This window comes from Tachysurus fulvidraco, chromosome 19 (assembly GCF_022655615.1).
Source record: "Tachysurus fulvidraco isolate hzauxx_2018 chromosome 19, HZAU_PFXX_2.0, whole genome shotgun sequence".
In the NCBI taxonomy this organism is placed as follows: domain Eukaryota; kingdom Metazoa; phylum Chordata; class Actinopteri; order Siluriformes; family Bagridae; genus Tachysurus; species Tachysurus fulvidraco.
Window position 1 is genome coordinate 10,321,384 of NC_062536.1, and position 23,163 is coordinate 10,344,546.

The following is a 23,163-nucleotide window of genomic DNA, read 5'->3' on the forward strand; positions in this document are numbered from 1 at the left end:
TAAGGCACTGGAGAGAAAATGTTTTCTAAATGACATATTGTAACGTTAATGCGATCACAGTACGACGCTTAACATTAGTTAAAGCCCTTTTTATGCGCTAATATTCTCTATGCATGAAGTTGTTTGACTATTAAAACTTTATAAATGAGCAATGAAGACTAATGTGTTGCGGTCCTATTAGCCAGACCGGGTGTTTGCAAAACCTATTAGCTTTGACATCTAAACAATATCACTGATATCACCTGAAGAACTGTTCTGTTGACCGTATTTATTGTAATATATAAAAGTGCTTAATATAACAGCTCTACAAAAAACAAAAAGATAAATGCACAGAAATCGCACAAGTGTTTACCTTTTCAGGAAATCCAGATTCTAGAAATGCGCACATTAGACACGTCTCCAGAACCCGTCACACACCGTTCTCTGGTAGCCTGTTTTTTATTTCCTATTACTAGGAATTCCTTAACAGTTTGCCTGTATATCAAGTTTCCAATCAGACATTTCAGAATCAGAATTTTATCAAAGCTAATATAAAGTTCAGAGTGACTTGTCTAAAAGTAGTCATATGATACATAAACATTCATTCATTTATTTTCTACCGCTTATCCGAACTACCTCGGGTCACAGGGAGCCTGTGCCTATCTCAGGTGTCATCGGGCATCAAGGCAGGATACACCCTGGACGGAGTGCCAACCCATCGCAGGGCAGACACACACACTCTCATTCACTCACACACACACACACACTACAGACAATTTTCCAGAGATGCCAATCAACCTACCATGCATGTCTTTGGACCGGTGGAGGAAACCGGAGTACCCGGAGGAAACCCCCGAGGCACGGGGAGAAAATGCAAACTCCACACACACAAGGCGGAGGCGGGAATCGAACCCCGACCCTGAAGGTGTGAGGCAAACGAGCTAACCACTAAGCCACCGTGCCCCCCATACATAAACGTGTTTTAGTATATATAATATCCGTTTAGTCATTTGTTCTAACAAAGCTTGACATTGGTAATTGAAATGGTAGAAATACAGCCAAGACATGAAAGCAAGTTCAAGTAATGAAGGGTTGTCATGTGGAACTGAGCTGAAGAACAGAGGTGGTAGGCACTCTGAGGTAAACTTTAATTTGTTTGTTGTTTATTTCCAGCAATTGATAGCTTTAAGCTATTAGAGCTTGTCATCAAAGTTTCTTGTCATTCTCTTAAAGCCCTATCCTCAGGTAATGATGATGATTAATGTTGGACGTCAAGCTGCAGAAACAAAGGGCTGTCCATTAAACTACCCACATGAGGCTTTCCATACGGATGGAAACAGAAGGTTGTGGTACTAATAAAGCTTCCCCTGAAAATAAAAACAAGCACTGGTTACAGAGTTAGCACTAACTCCCTTTTATGAAAGAAACTAACAAGCTGATAACGTTAGCAATCTGCATTACAGGTTATCTACGGCTCACACTGAAGCGAACAGGATTTATCAGCAGTGTGCCTTGTTTTTAAATGCTATCTTAACAGATATACATTTCTGTTTGCATGGCTTGCTTGATAGAGAGAAAAAGAGAAAAAGAGAAAGAGCGTTTAGGCTGGCATGGCAGTAGACATGGGTTAATTCACTGTACCCTTTCTCTCCCTCTATTGGCTTGCTAGCAAAGCCACATCAGCACTTTTAATATGATTCCTTGGAAATGCCTGCTGCACAATAATAACCAGGCGCTTGGCAGCTCAGAGAGAAAAGAAGAGAGCAGATCTGTCGTCATTAGAAAAAGAACACTGTGCTAAAGAACAGGTGCCTCGCAACGTGTTTATGACACTGTTCCATAATTAGCTCCTTAAAACTGAGAAAAACACGGCTTTTCAACACATCAGACTCTGGCAACATCTATGTGCACGTGTCTTTCGTTTTGTGACTGCAGTGACCTTTCTGTGGTACTGAAGACATCCTGAAAGTGTCTTTATAGCCTTGCTAATGACTGCCATTTTCTAATATACCAATATGGACACGTGTGTACCCTACAGCGTGTGAAGAAAGTAGAGAACAATGTTGGAGAGAAACATAACACCGGTCTTCCATCTAACATCCAAACCTGCTTTTCTCTTTTTCTTTCTCTCATCCTTTCTGGCTTGCCCTGAAGAAGTAATGGCAAAGCTTTCACACTGCTCTATTAATTAACTTCAGGAACTGTTTCACATGGCCTTCCCAGGACAGTGATTAAAGGAAATGGCAGACAAAGATGGAATTGGCATGGCCAGGAGAGCTTGGGAACAAAAAGCACTCAGATTTACAGACCTGGGAGAGTTCAGGAAGAGCCTTCCACCATCCACCACACTACATCTCACAGAGTGACATTTGGATGCCCTTTACTGGTTCATGCCTCCCTCTGCACGCATTCAAACTCATATCTAATTCCCAAAGCCGAACTCACACATATGTGTGAAATTAAACCAGACCCGAGCATGCCAAACCCTTGCTTGTGTTCTAGTGAAACTCTTTAAAAAGTTAAGATGCCTTGAACATTAAAAGCTGTAGATTTGGACACATGGCACAACACACACTCAGACATAAGTCTATTTGTTTTGGAGTTTTCTAGCATGCACACTCTTATGATGAATCATGCATTGCATCAGCCTTCTTTTGCTCCAGAGCCCCAAAACACAAAGAAAGACGGTCTAGAGCCGGCAATAATGAAGCTGCAGTTCACAGTATAAAAAAGAATCAGCTACAGTTGTGGATTCACTGCATTTGTGTTCAAAACATGAGGTTGGGAGAATGATGCGGTGGCTTTAACATCCATGCTCCATAAATAAAAACCCTGACATGGCTCTAATGTGAAGAAAAATACAAAAGCCTTCTAATGGGGTGTTTTATGGTTGAAAAACAGAAAGTTCATTGCAAAGTGTAGCATCCTGACATTTTGTGAACCACACAGTTATTTTATTACATACTGTCTACATGTAGTGGACCACTTCCACCCATAATTCCATTACAGCAAATGCAGACACACAAGGATAAAAGGGTACTTTTTTCTGCGAGTCTCTCTTAACTTGTACAGAATCCAATTATCTAACCAAATTTACACTGACAGATCAGAATAGCAAAACAAGCTAGTGAAGTCCAATAACAATTCTTCACAGTAGATTTAAAATGCTGCTTTACGCTTCTTGTCCTCACCATTTAAGGCATAATGATGTTTTAATAACATGCTTCTGCTCATTTAAACAGGTCACTAGTACAAACAGTAAACTTTGTCTCAGACCCCCTTCCTCATGCCTATTCTGAAAAGGTAGCTTGAGAGAGACGCGTTTGTGTTTGCAGACGCTGCCTGATTTCTGTAACCTTTCACCCAGCCCAAGCTGCCACTCACACACAGCATCTGGAAGGGACTCTCAGCTCCCACAGGACTGGGGACCATATTATTCACAGTGCTCGCTCCAATCCACCCCTCCCCAAACTACTAACAGCCTTCCAAAATCCTACCTTTTATCTGAATTTGAAAGAGTTGAACTAGAGGTGAAAATGTAGTACTTGTTCTATTTTGGGATCTATGTTTAATCCTTAACCAAAGCCTGACAACTTTTTAATAAAAATTAATAGGAGAAAAAATTGCTCACAAATATCTCAAATTCATTTAAGCAACAATATACTGACTTTGGGTATCTACATGCACCCGATATGCATTGCTTTAGCCCTCCGGCACAATCCCATGACTTAACCCAATACTGTGCAAAATGGCCCCAATCAGCCAGGTGTGATTGCCATAGTCTTGATTTGGCAAGAGGAACCGAGGAGTCACTAAAATTCATCCCTGCTTTTTCCTGGACCGAAATCAGACCAAATCGGTCAGAGCAGCCAATCACATGCTTGCACGTACCACACCAAATTCAACTTAGAATATATGATCTACGAAAATGACCTCTGACAGAATGCTGAACTCCTTTTATTCTATAAATATATATATATGCCAACTGCTGTATTTAAACATTCATTTGAATGAACATCCCAATGATTTTAACAGACTATATATACAGTGTATAATGTAACTGTTATGAATCCACTGGTATAATGAACAAGCCATGAGAAAGAAACCTTAAGAGAAACCAGATTCAAAAGAGAATGCACTGTCTCCTGTGAGACACCAGAGTGAGATTAGAAATCGGTCCTATTCTGTTTAAGTTGTCAAAGTTGTTTTAAAAGGACATTCCAAAATTCTGGCGTATGATTGTGAATGTGCATTTGAAAATATAAAATATATATGTGTGTGTGTGTGTGTGTGTGTGTGTGTGTGTGTGTGTGTGTGTGTGTGTGTGTGTGTGTGTGTGTGTGTGTTGCCCTTCAAGCTTTAGAAAAGGCCCCTCTCTCCATTCTCATCTGTCCTATATTGCTTTGTTTTGTCTTTTACTCCCTTACTATAATGCTCTCACACACATTCCCTGACTGCTTTGTTTAGTTTTGCTGTAAAACTACACAAAAGCAAACAGAGAGACTTTAAAAGCATGACCACCATATGTGCAGCTGTCCTAGTAAAGTAAAGACTTATTTATATAAGCGGACGCCTCTTATTAACTAAAGTAACATTACCCCTAGTCTGAAATACACTGAAAAACACAAAACATTTCTCTACAGGGAATCACATTACAGCTTCACAGCCAAAACCTTAACGCCCAAAGAGAAAAAGTTTAAAGTGAAGACGTGAATGAAATCCATCTGAGTTCAAGACTGTTGGGAACTTTATTTCTCTGATGCAACAAACTGCAAGAATTCCATATTTTAACCTTCATCTTCTGTTCGCTATTTAATTGTGCTGTTTCTCGTAACTCTATCTCCTTATGTATTAGTGCAATAGGACTGTAACATTTATTTAATCTTATCTTCATCTCAATGATGATCAGTATATGCAATCTTGATAGGATGGCAGGTGTGTGTGTTGTGTGTGCGTGAGTTTGTGTGTGTGTGTGTGTGTGTGTGTGTGTGTGTGTGTGTGTGTGTGTGTGTGTGTGTGTGTGTGTGCGTGTGTGTACACAGCTGAAAGAATGAATAAGAGATGGAGAGAATGGGATCTTTTTGTTTCTGAATTACAAATAAACACCATGTTTTGAGCTAAGATGATCAAAGTGAAATAAGAAGCTTGACTTTCAGCTTTTACTGACACTCAATCGTGTCATATATGCCGTGTAAATCTGATTAAGATCTATATTTATTCATCTAGATTTATTAAAGCAATTGTGCCAGGTGCTTAAGTGCAAAATGCTATTTTTTTATTAAAAAATATACTGTTGAAAGCATGAACACAAGTTTTGCTTCTCACATAAGTAAACAAGTTATTCTGACAAATATTCATTCATCTCATTCATCTTCAGTGCCCCCTTTATCCTGGTCAGGGTCACAGTGTCTAACAATTAATATGCATGAACTAATTTTAAATAGCAAATGATTTTCAGACTCTGAAATTAACCTTTAACCTTATAAAAAGTAACAACTTCTCTATTCCAGATGTAGCAGTCCTTTTCCTTTAGTTAACAGACTGGAACATTTGCATGCATGTACAAACATTTACACACACACACACACACACACACACACACACACACACACACACACACACACACACACACACACACACAGGTATTAGTGGTTATTTAGAGAATCAACCTTTTTTCTGCTGACTGCATTTCATTTTGGGAGTGAATCTGAAATTAAAGGCTACCTGCTGTATGTAAAATAGTTACGCTCTTAAACTGTTTAGGTAAGCACCACTGATCTAAATGTTTCAGGCTGAATTATTTAATAGGCAGGTACGGAGTAGTGATAGTGTTTTATTATAATACTATACTACATACATAATTTACTAGTCAACATTTTATTCCTAGTCAAAATCTTACTTCATCTCATTATATTTCATGTCTATTTTTATGGTAGATTTATTTTATTTATTTTTTTGCTATTGATGCCAGGTCTTTCTCCAATGCTTATGAGCCACTACATCGCACTGTACTGAAACAATGCAAGTCAAAACTATTTATATAGCACATTTATAAAACTTTCATGAACAAGGGTGCTGTACAAAGCCAAAAAATAAATAGAATCATGCTGTAGTAGTAATAATAATAACATACAAGAGATTAAGACCTGAGGAGTATAACAGATTAAAAAGGAAGGAGGGACAAACAGCTTATTAGGTGTTAAGTACAATTAAGGCTAGCTTTGGGATTTACTTTTACACAATCACATTTGTGGGAAAACAACTTTTTTTTGGTGCTTTTTTATAATTAATATAAGATAACTTAAAGGCTGTTTAATAATTCGAGAAGCAATGAGAGAACAAATCCATTTGATGTTATTTTTAAAGCACTTTTAACAAATGATGTTATAAACTAGCTATACAGAAATATTTACATTTTAAGTTAAGTAGTTGATTATGTTGATAAATATCCATAATGAGAAATAACTATAACTGTATACTATATGCCCAAAAAGTGCATTTTGAGCTTATGAGCAACTTGTGAATATGAGCATCAGAGTTATTTCTGAATGCCTTCATGGTTTCAAAACTACATGCTATTCTTCATTTTGAATTTCTTATTAGCACCATATGCCTTCCCTACATGTTCACCCTTACCCTGGACCCATCTTCTCAGCTGCTGCATAACAGTTTTGTAGATTTTGCTAAACATGTTCAGATCAACATATTTGCTCAACACAATCCCATGATGACTGCTGATTTTTAAGACTCTGTAAAATATATGGGTTTAACTGAACGTACAAAAGCTGAAGTACACCCTTCTTATTGCTACTTATACAGCGGATACGAATCACATAAATTGAAGAATAAACTAGTCACTAGGTCCTAAAATGGCCCGTGACCTTGAAAAAAATGACACTTATATGTGTATGTTACAGAATGGATGTTTTATATTCACGGGTAAAACTCCAGAATCTGTAACTATTATTATATGTGAAAGGAAAATAATGGATGGGAATAAGGACTGCATTCATGCTAGCATACTAAACAGTACAACACAATACCACAGACACACTACTTAGGGCGGTAGTGTGCACTTTTAGAACGTAGCCATAGTAACACTGTATAGTCGAAAACAACTTCCTTCCTGTGTTATAAATATGGGAGAGCCGATAAAAGCTCTCGCACTGTGCTGACTCGCCTTTTCTCTCCATCTCTCTCTCTCTCTCTCTCTCTCTCTTCCTTTAGCACCCTTCCCCCTCCTCCTCCAAAAACAGCATCAAAGCCATCAAAATGGTAATGTTGGGTATGAATGAGACCCCCATCCCCCCACACCGCCAAACTCTCTGCTGCAGACTTTTTTTTTTGCTCCATGTTAGGAAGAAAACCAACACCGCCACCTCCCCCCCTCTTTTCTCACAAAATGGAAGCTTCCACTATCAAACTGAAACGCTAAAGAAAAAAAACAAGGTACAGCAAAGAGAGACCAAAACACTTCACATACGTCTATAAACTATAAACACACATGAATTTTGGGTCTTTCATTCATGATGTTTTGAGTTCGGTATGTTATACACGATTAAACGTTGCAGAAGGACGGAGGGGGAAAAAGACGAGGCGCTGTTCCAAGTGCTGAAAAACTGCATTCCGTAGGAAACGCGATCGATTAAACTTAGTGGGAAAGAAAACGCTTGACACAACTACACAACTAAACACACATACACACCATTAAACGAGTGCTAATCGAGGGTTGTGTTTAACTTTATCCGAATGTTAACGAAGGCCAAGGTTAACTTTATAAAAGCGGAGGGAGGATAGTCACTTGTGTTGAAGCGCTATTATGGCATCTGTTCGTGGTGCTGAAACAGAGCTCCTGCTTTCAGGCCTGGACAGCTCCACAGCTCCACTGCCCATCCGTCAAACAACACCAACAGATATGACTGAAAAGAAATCTTCGTTAATCGTATAACTAACTGTGCTGTTGGATTCGGGATGGTTAAAAAAAAAAAAAAAAAGAAGTGAAAGTCGAGCTCGAATCAAACGCTACCACGTCGTCATGTGACCAAGGAGGAGAAATGATAAGCTCAAGACCGGCGATAAAAGTGTACAATAAGTACATTTAGGATGTTTAAACTTCATATTTTACAAATACTACTAATTATCTGTAATACTTTCAGGAATGGTGCGTGAAAAAGTGAACGTTTGATACTTAAAAAGAGACATTTCGAGCAAACTACCAGGCTACTCTCCAGAAACAAGAAACATGTCGACCTGCTCAAAATGGACGCTAAAATTCACATTTCATGTACTTCAAGTAGCCCATACACATTTCTTCCACAATCATTTCTTCTCTTCTAGGCCAACACCACAGTCAATACTGACACTTTTTTAACATTGTGGGGTTTCTGTACACTGAATAAAAAGGTGTGCCTGAGTTTGGTCGCGACATGAAGAAATTCATTGAAAACTATGGAGGAAATATGAATTGTTCTTACTTGTTTTTCGCTTAGGGCTGTTACTCTGCTTTGCCTTTCGTGTAGTTGTTTCTTAAGATCTCCGTCCTACAATTGAACAGAATGACAAAGAATATAAATGGGAAAAATTACAAAAAAAAAAGGCAAGTGGAACAAAAAGTTAAACTGATATTTTTGCGTGACGTTTTCCAGCAAAGTCACACTAAGGACGTCTGCAGCTGAAAGCCTTGTAACTCTACATGAGCTAACGGCTAACGCAAACAAGGCGAGATTTTAACGGCGATAAAGTTTAACTCACACACACACACACACACACACACAAACACACACACATACACGCACTCCCCTGCCTGCTCTTTATACACATAAGATGTGGAGATATGGACGTTTTGATTTACCTGCAGCTCTCGCTTCATCTGTGCAACTAGTTTCTAAAACGGAGAAAAGAAACGAAAGATGGTCGAACCGAAAGAGAGGAAAAAAGTGTGTTGAAGTTACAGTGTGTCAGGGAGGAACAAAGCCGTGAGCCGTGGCTCACACAGCGACTCATAAATATTCAAGTCTCGTGCTGATCTGGCTACACAAAAAACACCGCATTATTAGACTAACAGCTAGCCTTAAAGCTAGCTACTACATACGACTGTTGCTTTGAAGAAGAAAAAACACGACTCCAAGATAACTGTGCATAAAAAGTACATTAACAACCTCAAGTCAAAACTACATGTTATGGCGACACCAGACACTATAAAGTGTAATGTTAGGGCCACTTGTTTTCTTATTGGACAAAATGTAACCAAACACTCGTTTAATTCAACTGCACACTCGGTCGGAAAAGCCAGTGAGGGTGGAATAACTAACACACACACAGACACACACACACACACACACACACACACACACACAGAGAGAGAGAGAGAGACACACACACACACACACACACACACACACACACACACACACTGCGATGTTTCAGTACCTGATGACATTGGATTTCTACTTTCAACGCCTCTTGAAGGCCTTGTAATTCCATGTTCCGACTTCAAAATCACTTTCCTTCCACTTTCGATGCGTTGAGAAGTTTCCGTACACCGAGCTGGGTTTTTTGGTGTTAAAAAAGCCACATGAACAGTGGGAAAGAAGAACTCCTCGCGCTCCCAAAAGCAAGTTCTCGCTTCTTTACTGGGAAACAAGACTCATCGCTCACTTCACGCCACTACACAAAGTGCTCCGAACGCTGCGCAAACACCTCGCCAATCGGACACAAACACTCCACCAGTGATGATTTGAAGACGTGTTAGATATGTTTTGTCGATATCTTTTTTCTTTCGCTATTTTAGAATTGAAATCAGAGGGACTATATTTTTGTCCGAGTCCGCGGCTGGATTTCACTTTGCCTGGGGAAAAAAAGTTGCGCTTCGGTTGTCAATGCTAATTCGGAAGTTCCCGGATGGAGCAGTGAAAGAAGAGCGGAACTCTCTCCCCCCTTCTCTGTCACACACACACACACACACACACACACACACACACACACACACACACACACACACACACACACACACACACACACACACACACACACACACACATATATTTGTCTTGCAATCCTTGTAAGGACCTTCCATTGCTATAATATAGTTAATGAATACTATGAACCATTTGGATGTTCTAATAATAGCTGTGGTTTGTATAAGTCACCCAAATGTCCCCATAAAGTCAAAGAAACTGTCAAATATTCCTTTCTTTGTGGGGACATAAATACACCCCCCACCATCACCACCACCACCACCACCACCACCACCACCAAAACACACACACTAGCATACATTCCAGTCATGCACAATATTCAGGTGAACCATACAAAATAATTTTACAAGGGCAACTCTATAGGGAATATTTTATTTTTCATTTCACATTTATGGTGGGTTAACACTCTATGCCTAAAGTTTGCCTTTCTGTGACTTTCAAGGACTGGACTATTATTTATCCCTGTTTTGATTAATCAAACTTGAAAAGAAAACATGAAAGATATACACCACCTTATCCTTTTGTGAATTTTGATTTGGGTTTGGGCCCATCTGCTTAAGCAGCTTTATCATTCCACCAGCTAATACATGTCAAGCAAAAGTGGTCTGAGTGAATAAGCTAGGCATCACACATCAATATGGGCAGTAAGTGACACACAATGGCCTTTCTGAGCAGGATTAGGTTTGTGGGGAGACATCCCCCTCCCTCGCTACAGCCCACTGTCCTTGGGGCTGTTCATCACTTTTGTCCTGAGTGTTCCCCACCTCCAACCTAAATTAACACCACCCCCTCCTTCAATTATTAAGATGCTAATATATGCACCACTATGCCTTAACTTTACTAGCACTCAGTTACATCACAATTCTGGGGGTTGAACACTATTTTTACAATCGTATATAGTCACTAAAACTTTCTAATTTTTTTCTTCTGTGTTTTGTTAAATTTGTGTATGTTTTAACAATAAGCTGCATGTCTTTTGGTTTCATTTGTATATTAGGATTATGTTGAGTTTGAGTTACATAAGCTTTTTTACTATTACTATTTAAACTACATGAATCATTTTTGTAATTATAGTGTTTATATAAATAATCCATTGGAATTTATTACTTTATTAATTTGTATCAACAGCTTTATGACGTACAGCAAGGAAGAGAGGATTATTATTATTATTATTATTATTATTATTATTATTATTATTATTATTATTATTATTATTATTATTATTACCAAAACTAAAGCCACATATCATGTACTGCTCTTCTTATACTTCTATCACTCTCTCACTCCCTGTACCTCGTGTTAAGTCTGTATTTTGCTTATATAAGTTATGGTTTACTGTTTTGGCACATTATTTAGTAGGCTATGTGATTTTGCACGCTATTGTCTCACTCCTCCCACTTCCGCCTACCGCCAGCCTTCAGTCACCGTGGTCGAGTGCTCCAGCCAATCAGGAGTTGCGGCCGCTTCATGACGCGTACAGACCGTAGCTGATGAGAACCAATCAGCTCCCGTGGAACCGCTGGCCAAATAAGGAACTTGATACGAAGCCGTTGTAACCTCAGCAATTGTGTGTTTTCTAACAAAAGCCCCCAGAGTTGAAAAGACACTTGCTGTAATTAAGTGTGTTTAACTCTACACAAATAAACACCGGAAGCGTTTATTCAGCACTGTCTTCATTTAACACTGCGTTTGCCAGAATTATTCCACAACTTATCACAACCCAAACAATAAACTAGTAATGTGAAATATAAACACAAATGAGTTTAGAGGAACATGAATGTTTTCAAACCCTTTACAGTCAAATGTAAGTTTAATTATACAAAATAAAAATTAAAAAATAAATATACAGATCAGTACATAACATTATTTTTTAAACACAATCCGGTACTTTAAATCTAGGGCTGTTATTAAAATGTGTATAATATTATTTAAGCCATTTGTTAGAACTTTTCACACGTTTAACACGCTTTATGAAGTTAAATTGTCAATTGGATGGTTAAATATGCTAAATAAAATAACAGATCTAGTCAGTCCAATCTTATATCCACGTCAGTGCATCCTAAAACAAACTCCAGCACCACGGACAGCTCTGAAAGCAGTTCCTGTTGTCACTGGAACTGTAGTAACATCTTGCAGGTAAAATAACTTTGAGCAATTATATATAATAAATAACCAATCTATTTTAATCCTAGCTTACATTTTGCAATCAACGTGTTCAGAATCCTGGCATAATATTGCAGAGGTTTTGGAAAGGAAGCCATGACTCGTCAGTGTCAGACAGACTTCCACCTCCATCATGCACAGGGAGGCCTGCTTTTCTGTTGCTGCTTTGCTGCTACATCAGCTGCTACTTTCATTTCACGGCTCAGCAGTGAAACTCTCGAGCTACTCTCAGCAGATGAGCAGCTTTTTTATTTTTTTTAGTGCCTACTGTAAGACCATTATCTCTTGGGAGATCACAGGAAAAAAGTTAATATCTGATATATTATCTCGCTATTTAAAGTAAGCTTTTTATCTCATGGGAATAACAACAAAAGATTTGATTTCCACCTACTATACCATCCTCTAAGTCAAAGAAAGGTAAATTAATGCAATTTTATTTCTGGGTTGCAAAAGGGATAAACCTTGAATCAAGTGAACTCAAATCGAGGTGGGTCATTGTTAAACCCGGAATGATAGATTAAGCAGGAATTTAATCAGTCTTCCTGTGTGGGGTAAGTCTTGAACTGGCCATAAATCAAATTAATTTGCTTCCTTGCTTCAGTCAAAAAGAAAAAAAAATAACACTCTTTTTTTTTTTTTTTTTTTTACATCAGCAACATTTATAATGATTTCATATAGGTAAGCCAAACATGTCATGACCAAAAAAAAAGTATTAGGATAAATAGCCACAAATTCATAACCTAAAAAAAAGTGGTGTGTACATAATGGGTTGACAAGAAACCACAAACCTTATTATCTTAGATAACAATCCAATAGAGAAATGTGTTTAAAATATTGAATATTACACAGATCTATAGTATGTAAGGTCTAAGGCCTCACTCTTTTTTCATACAACCAATATTCCCCCTACTGGAGTAACAGTATGTAGGTCTATTACCTCAGGGACACAGTGACCTTCAAAAGCTTCATCCTTTGACTGGCCTTGTAAGTCAGAACAACCCCAAAAGTTACCAATTACATTTGACATTTAAAATTCAGATATACAAAAGGCAAATAAGTCGTTCTCACCTTCCACTCTTTAAACACATTTCCTTGTGGTTTCATTTTATTTTTACTGACTGTTTATCAACACCAGACTTTTAAGGCACCCTTAATCAATATCTCATCTCCTTGTTCAGTTACAATATAGTACTAAGTCAACAATATCATCATTGTTAAATTGATTGCTGTATTCATTCCTGTACTACAAATGTAGTATTGCATACATTATCTGTAGTAAACTTCAGTATAAAACATAAAATTCTTTTCAGAGACCGTTCCTCAGAATCTAATGGCTGATTGAGCGAATAACACTGTTTCCTGGAATAGAGCAGTCTCTGTCACTTGTGCTCTGCTGTTACTGTACGCATCATCCATGGCGAGCATGACTGAGGCACCCTGGGCTGTGCTTAGCGTATATTATAATCTGCCAAGCTTTCTGCTTCCTCCAGGCTGCTGGGTGAGTAAGCATGTCAGCTAGCCAAGTGGAAAACAGCAGAGACAAAAAAAGAAAGAGACAGGAGGGGAGGTCTGAGGAAGAGAGGTATTGGGACCTACTATAAACCCTGCTATTCCTTAACTTCACAAAATCTGGAAACCTGATTTGATAAATAGACAAACCAGCATGCTTTGGTGAAGTGTTAACAGCAGTCATCCCTCTTACCAGACACCATTTGAACCAGTCCTGATTATTCTGGATCACCAAAAAGAAAATAGAGAATTTCTCAGACCTAGCAGTCCACAAGACTCTGACCAAGCTAACGATTGTGTAAGAGCCACACATAAAGATAGTCAGTGATTATGTTTCTAGCTATTTTTTGGAAACCCCATTAAGTGTTCCTTCAAAATCCGCAAGCCGTGGCACTTGCACACATGGCCTCATTCATCACACTGGATACAAACAAACTGTTTTGTTAATATTCTGCAGGAGCAATTACACAAGAAATGTAATGAAAATGTTCATTTTTCCCAGCAAATATTGTGCCCTAGTAGGTGCAATCATTGATTGGTCAGCAGGGTGTTAAGAAAATGGTAAACTGACCAAAGAAAGAAATAAATGAATTAACTAAATAAACTATTAATGTTCACTGGAAAATTGTCCGTAGTGTGTGATTGCGTGAGTGAATGAGAGGGTGTATCCTGCCTTGATGCCCGATGACGCCTGAGATAGGCACAGGCTCCCCGTGACCCGAGAAGTTCGGATAAGCGGTAGAAAATGAATGAATGAATGAATGAATGAATGAATGAATGAATGAATGAATGTTCACAAAGTGTTTTACTGGATATGTGTGTTTAAATGTAATACGTGCATTTAATAATAGAAACTTAATATAATAGTACTTGCTACACTAAACCCATCAATTAAATATGCATTCCAGACAATGGTAGAAGCTATTTTTTCTTTTAATAACAGCAGAAAAGATTGCAAAATCATTATACTCCTTATACACAATATGTATAAATGGAATAAAACAGTCATCCGACTTGATTAAAAATAGTGGTAAAGTGTTACAAGCTATTTTTATTAGGCAAATAAAATGAACTTTTCAGATAGCAAACTTGTATTATGAATCACCAACAAGTAGCTAATAGAATGCTGATGACAGATGAGAAAAATAGAGGAGCACTACACCTACCCACAATCATATCCACAGCACGAATCTGACTACTCACATAATTAGTATTAAGACTTTTGTGCAAATAAGTGGACCTTGGTGGATAAATTTCATTAACTAATTGTTAGGATTAGATTTTTGGGTTTATGAAACAAGACTCGGCAAGCCCAACTTGGTCTGTGTGATAGCTAATGAATTTATGACTTGTCCATCCCCGCTTACCTTTTTTTTTAGTAGAGGAAAATGTCACTAAATATATCATAAGGTTTTCTGTATTCAAAATTTAGTAAAGCTAAGTTTCAAAATCATGCTAATTTTGCTTTTCTGTCTTTTCTCTCGGACTATGATACGCATTTGGATTTGCAATGAGGTGGCATAAAAAAATCTTTTGTTCTGTGTTCTCTTTTGTGTAGGTGGAAAAAAGTGAAATTCACCTTTTAAGTCAGTTCCTAGGATTAATAATAAACATCAAAGCCAGATCATATGGCGTACTGGGATTAATTGTTACACATCCAAAATGCCTGTTTCAGTTACAGAATTGAAAGTACCAATTCTTCACTGTCTGTAAAACCTAAAGCAAGCTTCTGGCATGCAGTGTGTCTGAGTGTTTACGGTCATGCACTTACTGTAATAAATGGAGATAAGTGGAGTACTAAGCCTCAGAGCCAAATGATTATGAAATGTAGCCTCAGTAGTAATCTCAACCCAAGGAAAAAATAGTGGCTTTAAATTTGCAACAGGACAACATTTCACTAGCCGAGCCATCTGATAAATGCATGCATGCCTCCTTGTTTCTTTGTCATTTTGAACACAAGATGCAGTGAATACACACTGTGGATTAACTTTGTGCATTTCAACCTTAAGATCACTTCAAACAGTGATGCAGTTTCTTGTATCCTATAACTAGAGGTGCTCAATCACTAAAGTGGTGTTCTGTCGTTTTAGTTGCCTCAGTGAATAAGAGCATTGGCATGGAATATTGCACAAAACCCGAGGTATACATGAGCCAAGCAAGCCTCACTCTGCGTTAATGAAAATACATTACACTGCTTTCAATATCAATAGGCACTCAGAGCTGACTGTAAACATTACTCACATGAACATCACATGAAGTATCACTGTATGCTATAATGAAAGGTCACGTGCTGTGTGAGCTTGAAGTTACTTTACTTTTATTAATAGGCAATCAGCACGACACTCTTTCAGTCATTTGTTGCTCTTCTTAGAAGTCAGAACGATATTTTTGCAATTAAATGTAATTCAGAATTCTATTACATTCCACTCAGACTGTATTTATTGTTTGAAGTAGAAATGGATGGTTTATTTCAGGTCTGTTGACCAGACTGAGATGATATTGAATGGAGAAACAAACAAAAAAAATTCAGTTGCATATTTATCTTGTTTACGGTTGGGTTTATTTATTTATTTTTTTACCCATTTTTCACCCAAATTGGTCATCTGTCAAGTTCCACCCAAAAGTTTCCCTCATTCACTGTCAGAAACAAAGGTACTAAACTGTACTATAACTAAAGTAGTATCTTCATTGATACATGTTTTTGACTTGAATTGTACATCTTTTGCATGCAGTGTAGATATATCAGTTGGCCCTAAGTCCAGTAAAGTACCTTAAATAATTTTAAAGGTTCACTATATTTAAATATTATGTATAATATCTATAACTATGGTGCACAAATGCAGCTTGGTGACATCAACCCAGTGACAAAGAATGGTACAATGATTTGTTACCTTGATTTTTGAGACCCAACCTAAGAGAGAAGAAATCTAACATGTGCTTCATGAGAGACACATGAAGCTTTTCAGGCTACAGCATCTCAGGGCAATGCAACACACTTTAACAAAAGTGCTATCTGCCCTCTTCCACATACATGAGCTCACAGAAGCCTGTGATTGGCCAGTGTCACAGTGACAAAGAGAGAATAACACCATCCTTCCCATCAGAGACCAATTTTGCTATTATCTCATAAAACTTTTGCTGTTGCACTCTTCAGAAACCCTGCATATTTATCCTCTTTCAGATCAATCACATCGTTAGAATAACTCACAATTACTGAATGAATTTGAATCCGAATGCTGATGCTGCTCACACTTCTGTTCATTTCAGCTTTTACTTAGCTGGAAATGGTGCCACTGCTTTATCCCACATACACAAAAGAGTGAATTAATTCCTTATCATGAAGATGAACTCTCTGCTCTGCTTTGCACAGTTGCAGGATTACCATTTTGTCTACTCAAGTGGAAGAACAAACAAACACTCGTTTATAGGCCATCAGGCTCGTGAGGCATTAGTCATCAGTAGATGAGGAGGATGTTAAGAGAACAAGCAACACTCCAGGGACTGCTGTCAAATCAAGATCTGAGATCAGGTTTAGTGGATTCCAGAGGATAAAATATTTCTGGAGTAAAAATGAACAAACTGACCGTGGATGTGCACATTGTGCAGCATAGTGGATTTATGTCTATAGTAAAAACAGGTTGTGTAAGTACTGTAAGTAGGTCATGCATTTTACAATGATTGTGGTTGCTGAAGCAGACATGTAACCAGTGAATATTAGTAGTGCCAGGATATGCATGAATACACACTAACATACATGAGAATATAATTCTGGATCACACTCTGCCTTCCTGCACTCCTGAAAATGATAATACAACCAGCTAGCATTAAATAATTACAATTTCGCCACAATGTGCTGAACATGTGTTGATTCATTCTTTATAGCAACAACTCTTCCCACTGCAAGGCTTATATTAATGTACTAGTTCTAATAAATTATTGTTTCTATAGTAACAGCTTATACAGGGATTCATATGGTTGACTTAAAGAGAGATGTCTTATTAACATAAACAGAGAGAAAAGGGAAAATCTGTTGAAGGAAATATAAGTTAGAGTGTTATAGATGTTATACAGAAAGCAACAGGAAGAGTTGGTTTCTTTCACAAGATGTTCCACAACATTAAATGTTTCATGTCATCTTTGTTGTAAGCAGTGGTGTAAGAGGAATAAAACATTGAGAAGTTGCAGGAACAGAAATCACACCCATATCACAATTTGTGTAAAGCTGTAAGACACAGTTGAGACTTTTTGTGCATGCTCAACTATGTTAGCTATCTACCAGCTAGCTTAACCATCCTGTTCAATAAATAAATGCTGACATTCTTTAATCTCGTACTATTCATAGCTTTATTCATCACTAAGTGACTCATAATGAACTCTCCCAGAATGTTATCCCTGTATTATGGGGAAAAAATTTCTTTTTTTTAAATCACCTTCTGATGTACATTTTGTTTCTAGAAGTAATACAAAAATGTTAAAATATGAATGAAAAGAAAACAATATTTGCAATATTCTTCATTTCTGCTACTTTTGACTTTTTTCTGGCTATTTTCTCCATCTCCATTCCTCATCAGAACACAGCTATCTAGAATTTTCCACATGATCACATCTGAGGGGGTTGATTGGGAAAGTCTGAAAGTCAATATCAATATCAATCTTCAGTATTTGAATTACAACTGCAGATTACTTTGCAGACAGTAGACAATGATATATAGCTCCTTTAAGACTAAAAACACCACTTGTTATACCAAAAACATTAACGTTATGCTTGTAAAGGTAATGTATGCGGTGAGATAGTCACCATGTCCATGTTAACACTGCTGAATGCAATCTATTTTAGAGACAGAAACAGTATTTAAGGCCTTTAATTAGTTAAAACCCTTACACTTATAGTACAGCTTTCTTGTCACCAGACTTTATTATAGCAATTTTAGTACCAAAAGCAGCCACTAGAAGGCATTTGACTGATTTTTGACTGACTACATTAAGACATTTAAGAGAACACGCTTTCTCCAGATTTATCCCATACTTGACTAATTAGAGAAGTCCCTCTGTAAACACACTAATAGATCCATCATATTAACCCATGAAACAAAAATAACAAACAAACAAACACACAAACAAACAAACAAAATCAGAACTTTTATGTAATCCAATAACACATACGAGCTTAAAAGCAAAAGAAATTTTATACAAGTAAATTATTTGATTGTTTCCATCCAACTGGTCTTTGAAAATCATTTTGGGGGAAAAAAAAGAAAAAAAATGAGATGTGTGAGTAACCAGCACCAAGCTGCCAAAGATAAAAGGCAAAATAAAGGAAAATATGAATAAACAGCCTTTTGGTCTCATATGTAATTCAGCAGTGTGAGATTATCTGATACAACTCATATCATCAATGAGAAAGAAAAGCTCACAACTTGAAAGATTCAAAAGTCCAGAATATTACAGACGGTTGGTTCTAAAGAACATTTACATTTCAAAGTTTTTACTCTTAATATCATAATGTTGAAGTATTTGGCCATTTATGTTACTCATAATAAAGAAAGAACAGCTGTGAACATATTAAACATTTATCGCTGTAAATAAGCCTTCTGTTGTTTGTTTTCAACTGTACAATTGTGTGTGTGTGTGTGTGTGTGTGTGTGTGTGTGTGTGTGTGTGTGTGTGTGTGTGTGTGTGTGTGTGTGTGTTTGCATTGTTGACACCCCTATAGAATCTATAGCTTTTTAACCGTAATGCTAATGTTTGATTAGCATGCAGAAGCTAGCCTAGATTACTAAACAAACGTCTACACTAATAATCTGTATCGTGTACAATGTTTTATAATAGACTGTTTTGTTTTTAGCACAATTATTGTACTTCTCATTAATTGCCTTATGAAAGAGTTTCAAGGAGTGTGAAAATGATCATAGAGGCTGATCTACACATTTCCCCCTTTGATTATTAAAAGAAAGGAACAATCACGTTTCTATAATGTTTATCATATTAATATTGGTATTTAATATGGAAAACAAACTGAAACATTTTCAGTGCCAAAGTGCACACACAGAGATAAGGTACATACATTCTGCTCCATTAAGAACGGGCAATTAAATTTCCTCTTAATGTGTCCATTCACTCCTGTAATTACTCCATATGACGGTTAACTAATTGGGCATAATTAGGGTTTCACTTATCTGTGGTGCCTGATTGACATTTAAGCATGTCTTGTGAACAGATCTGCAATTAGAAATGCAGGCAGAAAAATTATAATCATGGTTCTGTGATTTAATTAATATTAATAAAAATATGAACATGGATGAAGATGTTGCTCCAGTTTCAACTGGATGTGAGGGGGAATGAAATTCTGATTTTATTGTCAGTCATACACTTAGTTCCCTGGTTAGAATGATAACATCCACAGAAACGTGAGCCTGTTCAAATAGGGGCGTAATCGCTGATGGAAAACTCGTGATCAATAGCACCAGTGAGACAAAACAAGTCTGTATAGGACATCTATAGTAGAGTTTTAGGTGAAAAATCTGAAATCAATCTCCTTATATGTAAAGAACATTACAGGTGCAGCATCTGGGTAATTGTGTGTAAGGTAAAAGAGACTATTAGAACCTGCCCATACCCCACATTTTGTCATCCTCCTATTCTTAATGATTCAGGAGTTCAGCTTTATCGTCCACTGTGTGAATGGAGTCACGCCTCCAATTTGCCACTTTGTTGAAACAGTCTCCATTTTGCTTCATCTGCTCTCTTTTATACAGGGAAACACAATGAGAAATCTCACTAGGGACGCATCAGCCTGCATCAGCAAAAAAAAAAGACGTTTATAACTAATAGCAGTGTTTTTCTTAAAATATGTTTAAAACAAAGAGATATTGAAAATGTGTTACATCTCTCATGGATGACATCATTCTGCACACAGCATTTAGAAAGATTTATTATATAACATACTGTACACACATATAAAACATATATATTTTATATATCCATATACATATACATGAATGAATATAATATTCAACACGATTGGGGTACAGTGATACTATTATTATTATTTATTTTTTAAAACGATGATTGTTCATCATTATTCAGTAATTTAGGATTATAATATATTTTTTTAAACTATACTTTATCACAAGTCATATTTAAACAGACAGAGCAAAGTTTTTACTGTGAACATTTTCTAAAATTGAGAAAGCAGTGTGGCTATATAGAATCCTGTGAGAAAAATCCACATGGAAAAATAAAAAACAACTTTCACAACTTTCTGAATGTGAAATGTTGTAAATTAAGTGTCTGTTTATTCACATAGTTCATGTGACTATTTCCGAAGGGGTAAGTAATATACTAAATATGCTCCTGTGTGCCCACATTATCTTTTCATTACTTTCTTTTTTATTCTTTCTTTTGTGCCTTATGGAAGACTTGATCCCCCTCTTCTTTCCTCTGTGCACATTACTAGCCAGCTGGTCAGACCTCTCCTGTGGTCATCCATGGCCCGGCGCTCACTTCTTACTTTCTACAGCACCTGTTCCAGAGTTGGCACAGCACCAAGGGATCCTGAACATTTGGAACACAGCCATTTGTTATTTAGCACTATGGCATTTTCGGTGAGATCCCCAAACGTGTTTCTAAACCAGTGCAGACCAGAGGTGAAATAAAGCCCCACAAACAGGCTGAAAAAAAAAGAAACTAGTCTACCTCAGCTGTCTGTGTTCAGGTTGCCCTGTAAAAACTCTATGTATTTTAAACAGATGTGCAGCAGGATGGAATGTTTTTATTCCATCCTGGTTTGTTAAATGATCGTTTGTACAGCCTGAGTTTGTAAATTCATCTTAAAGACACTGTAATATTCCTACTTAATAATTTTTGTATTTTACCACTATTGTGAAAGCTAACTACTGATAAAGCATATGCACTTTTCCATTATATATTTATATATATATACATATAATCACACTTAGTTTAAAGTAAGGATGTTTGCATTTAAAACAAACACTGTCTTACTTTCCTCCATAATCAAACAGAGTAATAGTGAACTAAGCTAAAACCAGCTCCTTGCCTATGTTAGCTAGTGGTTTTTTTTACAGTTTACTGCATTAAATAACAGCCTAATTCGTAACTAGTAGTTTGACAAAACATGTGGATTATATCTTAAGGGCTGTTTGGTTGTGAAGGTGCTATTACATACTACGCTTTCAGAAATAGTCACATGAACTATGTGAATTATCAGACACTCCACACTTTGCTGGTTCACATATAGTCAACGGTATGGACTGTTTTTTTTTATCAGCAATCAGGTCTATGCTGAGCCTAGAGTTTACAATTGCCAATTAGTTCCTCAGGAGCTCTTGGTTGCACTATTATAAACTGTTGTAGATAGGACATTATTTACTTTTACACTATTTACTATAGAGTGTCACCCAAATGAGGATGAGGTTCCCTTCTGAGTCTGGTTCCTCTCAGGGTTTCTTCCTATTATAATCTCGGGGAGTTTTTCCTTGCTGCCGTCACCTCCAGCTTGCTCATTATGGATAGGGATAGATATATAGTTTCATAAATGTTAAGTTAATATTTGTAAATTAATTTTAAACTTTAATTGTATATATTCATTTATTTACTTTTATCCTTATTTCTTCTTCTTCTTCTACATATTTATTTCTTTTTTTCTCTCTCTTCTGTTTCCATTCTTCTGTTAAGCTGCTTTTAGACAATGGGAAATTGTTAAAGGCGCTATACAAAATAAACTGAATTGAATTGAATTGAATATCTTCCACATTCAGATATGGTATATTATTATAACTATTTTCCAACAGATTCAATATGTGCATTTTATCCGCCCTTGATATGAATCAATAAAACAAACTTATTGATTATGATGTAAAACATAATTTCAAACTAACATTCATTCGTTCATTCATTCATTCATTTTCTAACGTTTATACGAACTACCTGGACCAGCTACCTCTTACCTCAAAGCCCTCATCATTCCTCGCACTGCACCCCGCAACCTCCGATCAACCAGCACTGCTCGTCTGGTTCCACCATCTCTCAGGGTAAGAGGCAAGTATACTACAAGACTCTTTTCTGTTCTGGCACCAAGGTGGTGGAATGAACTTCCCCTAGAGGTCCGGACAGCTGAGTCACTGGCTATTTTCAAGCGGCGGTTGAAGACCTACTTATTCAGGAAACACTTCAACTAGCACTTCTTTCCTTATCTTTTGCATTAAAAAAAAAAAAACTTTGACACTTGTTCATTGTACTTTTGAACAAATGTTTTAAACTCATGGTATCTTAAGTATGTATCCTAGTGAACCAGAATTAATGTATTCAATGTTAGAGATTTAAGCACTTATGTACGTCGCTCTGGATAAGGGCGTCTGCCAAATGCTGTAAATGTAAATGTAAATGTACCTCGGGTCAGGAGGTCATCTCAGGCATCATCGGGCATCAAGGCAGGATACACCCTGGACAGAGTGCCAACACATCGCAGGGCACACACACACACACTCTCATTCACTCACGCAACCACACACTACAG

The 23,163-nt window shown here is 37.1% G+C and overlaps 1 protein-coding gene across 5 annotated transcripts in view; it reads right to left on the reverse strand.

The window, feature by feature from the left end:
* The window catches only part of phf21b (PHD finger protein 21B), a 64,470-nt gene extending 54,604 nt beyond the window's left edge, over window positions 1–9,866 (reverse strand). The window contains exons 1-2 of one of the 5 annotated variants that reach the window (XM_047803921.1): window positions 9,409–9,866; window positions 8,454–8,519 (exon numbers count right to left, since the gene is read on the reverse strand). In XM_047803921.1, coding sequence (XP_047659877.1) covers window positions 8,454–8,519; window positions 9,409–9,462 — 120 coding nt within the window. In that variant the 5' untranslated portion in view covers window positions 9,463–9,866. Of the gene's footprint in view, window positions 1–8,453; window positions 8,520–8,830; window positions 9,266–9,408 lie in introns of those variants that run through there. The other 4 variants (XM_027151247.2, XM_047803922.1, XM_027151249.2 and 1 more) reach the window with 4 other exon arrangements.
* Between the last annotated feature and the right edge of the window lie 13,297 nt (window positions 9,867–23,163).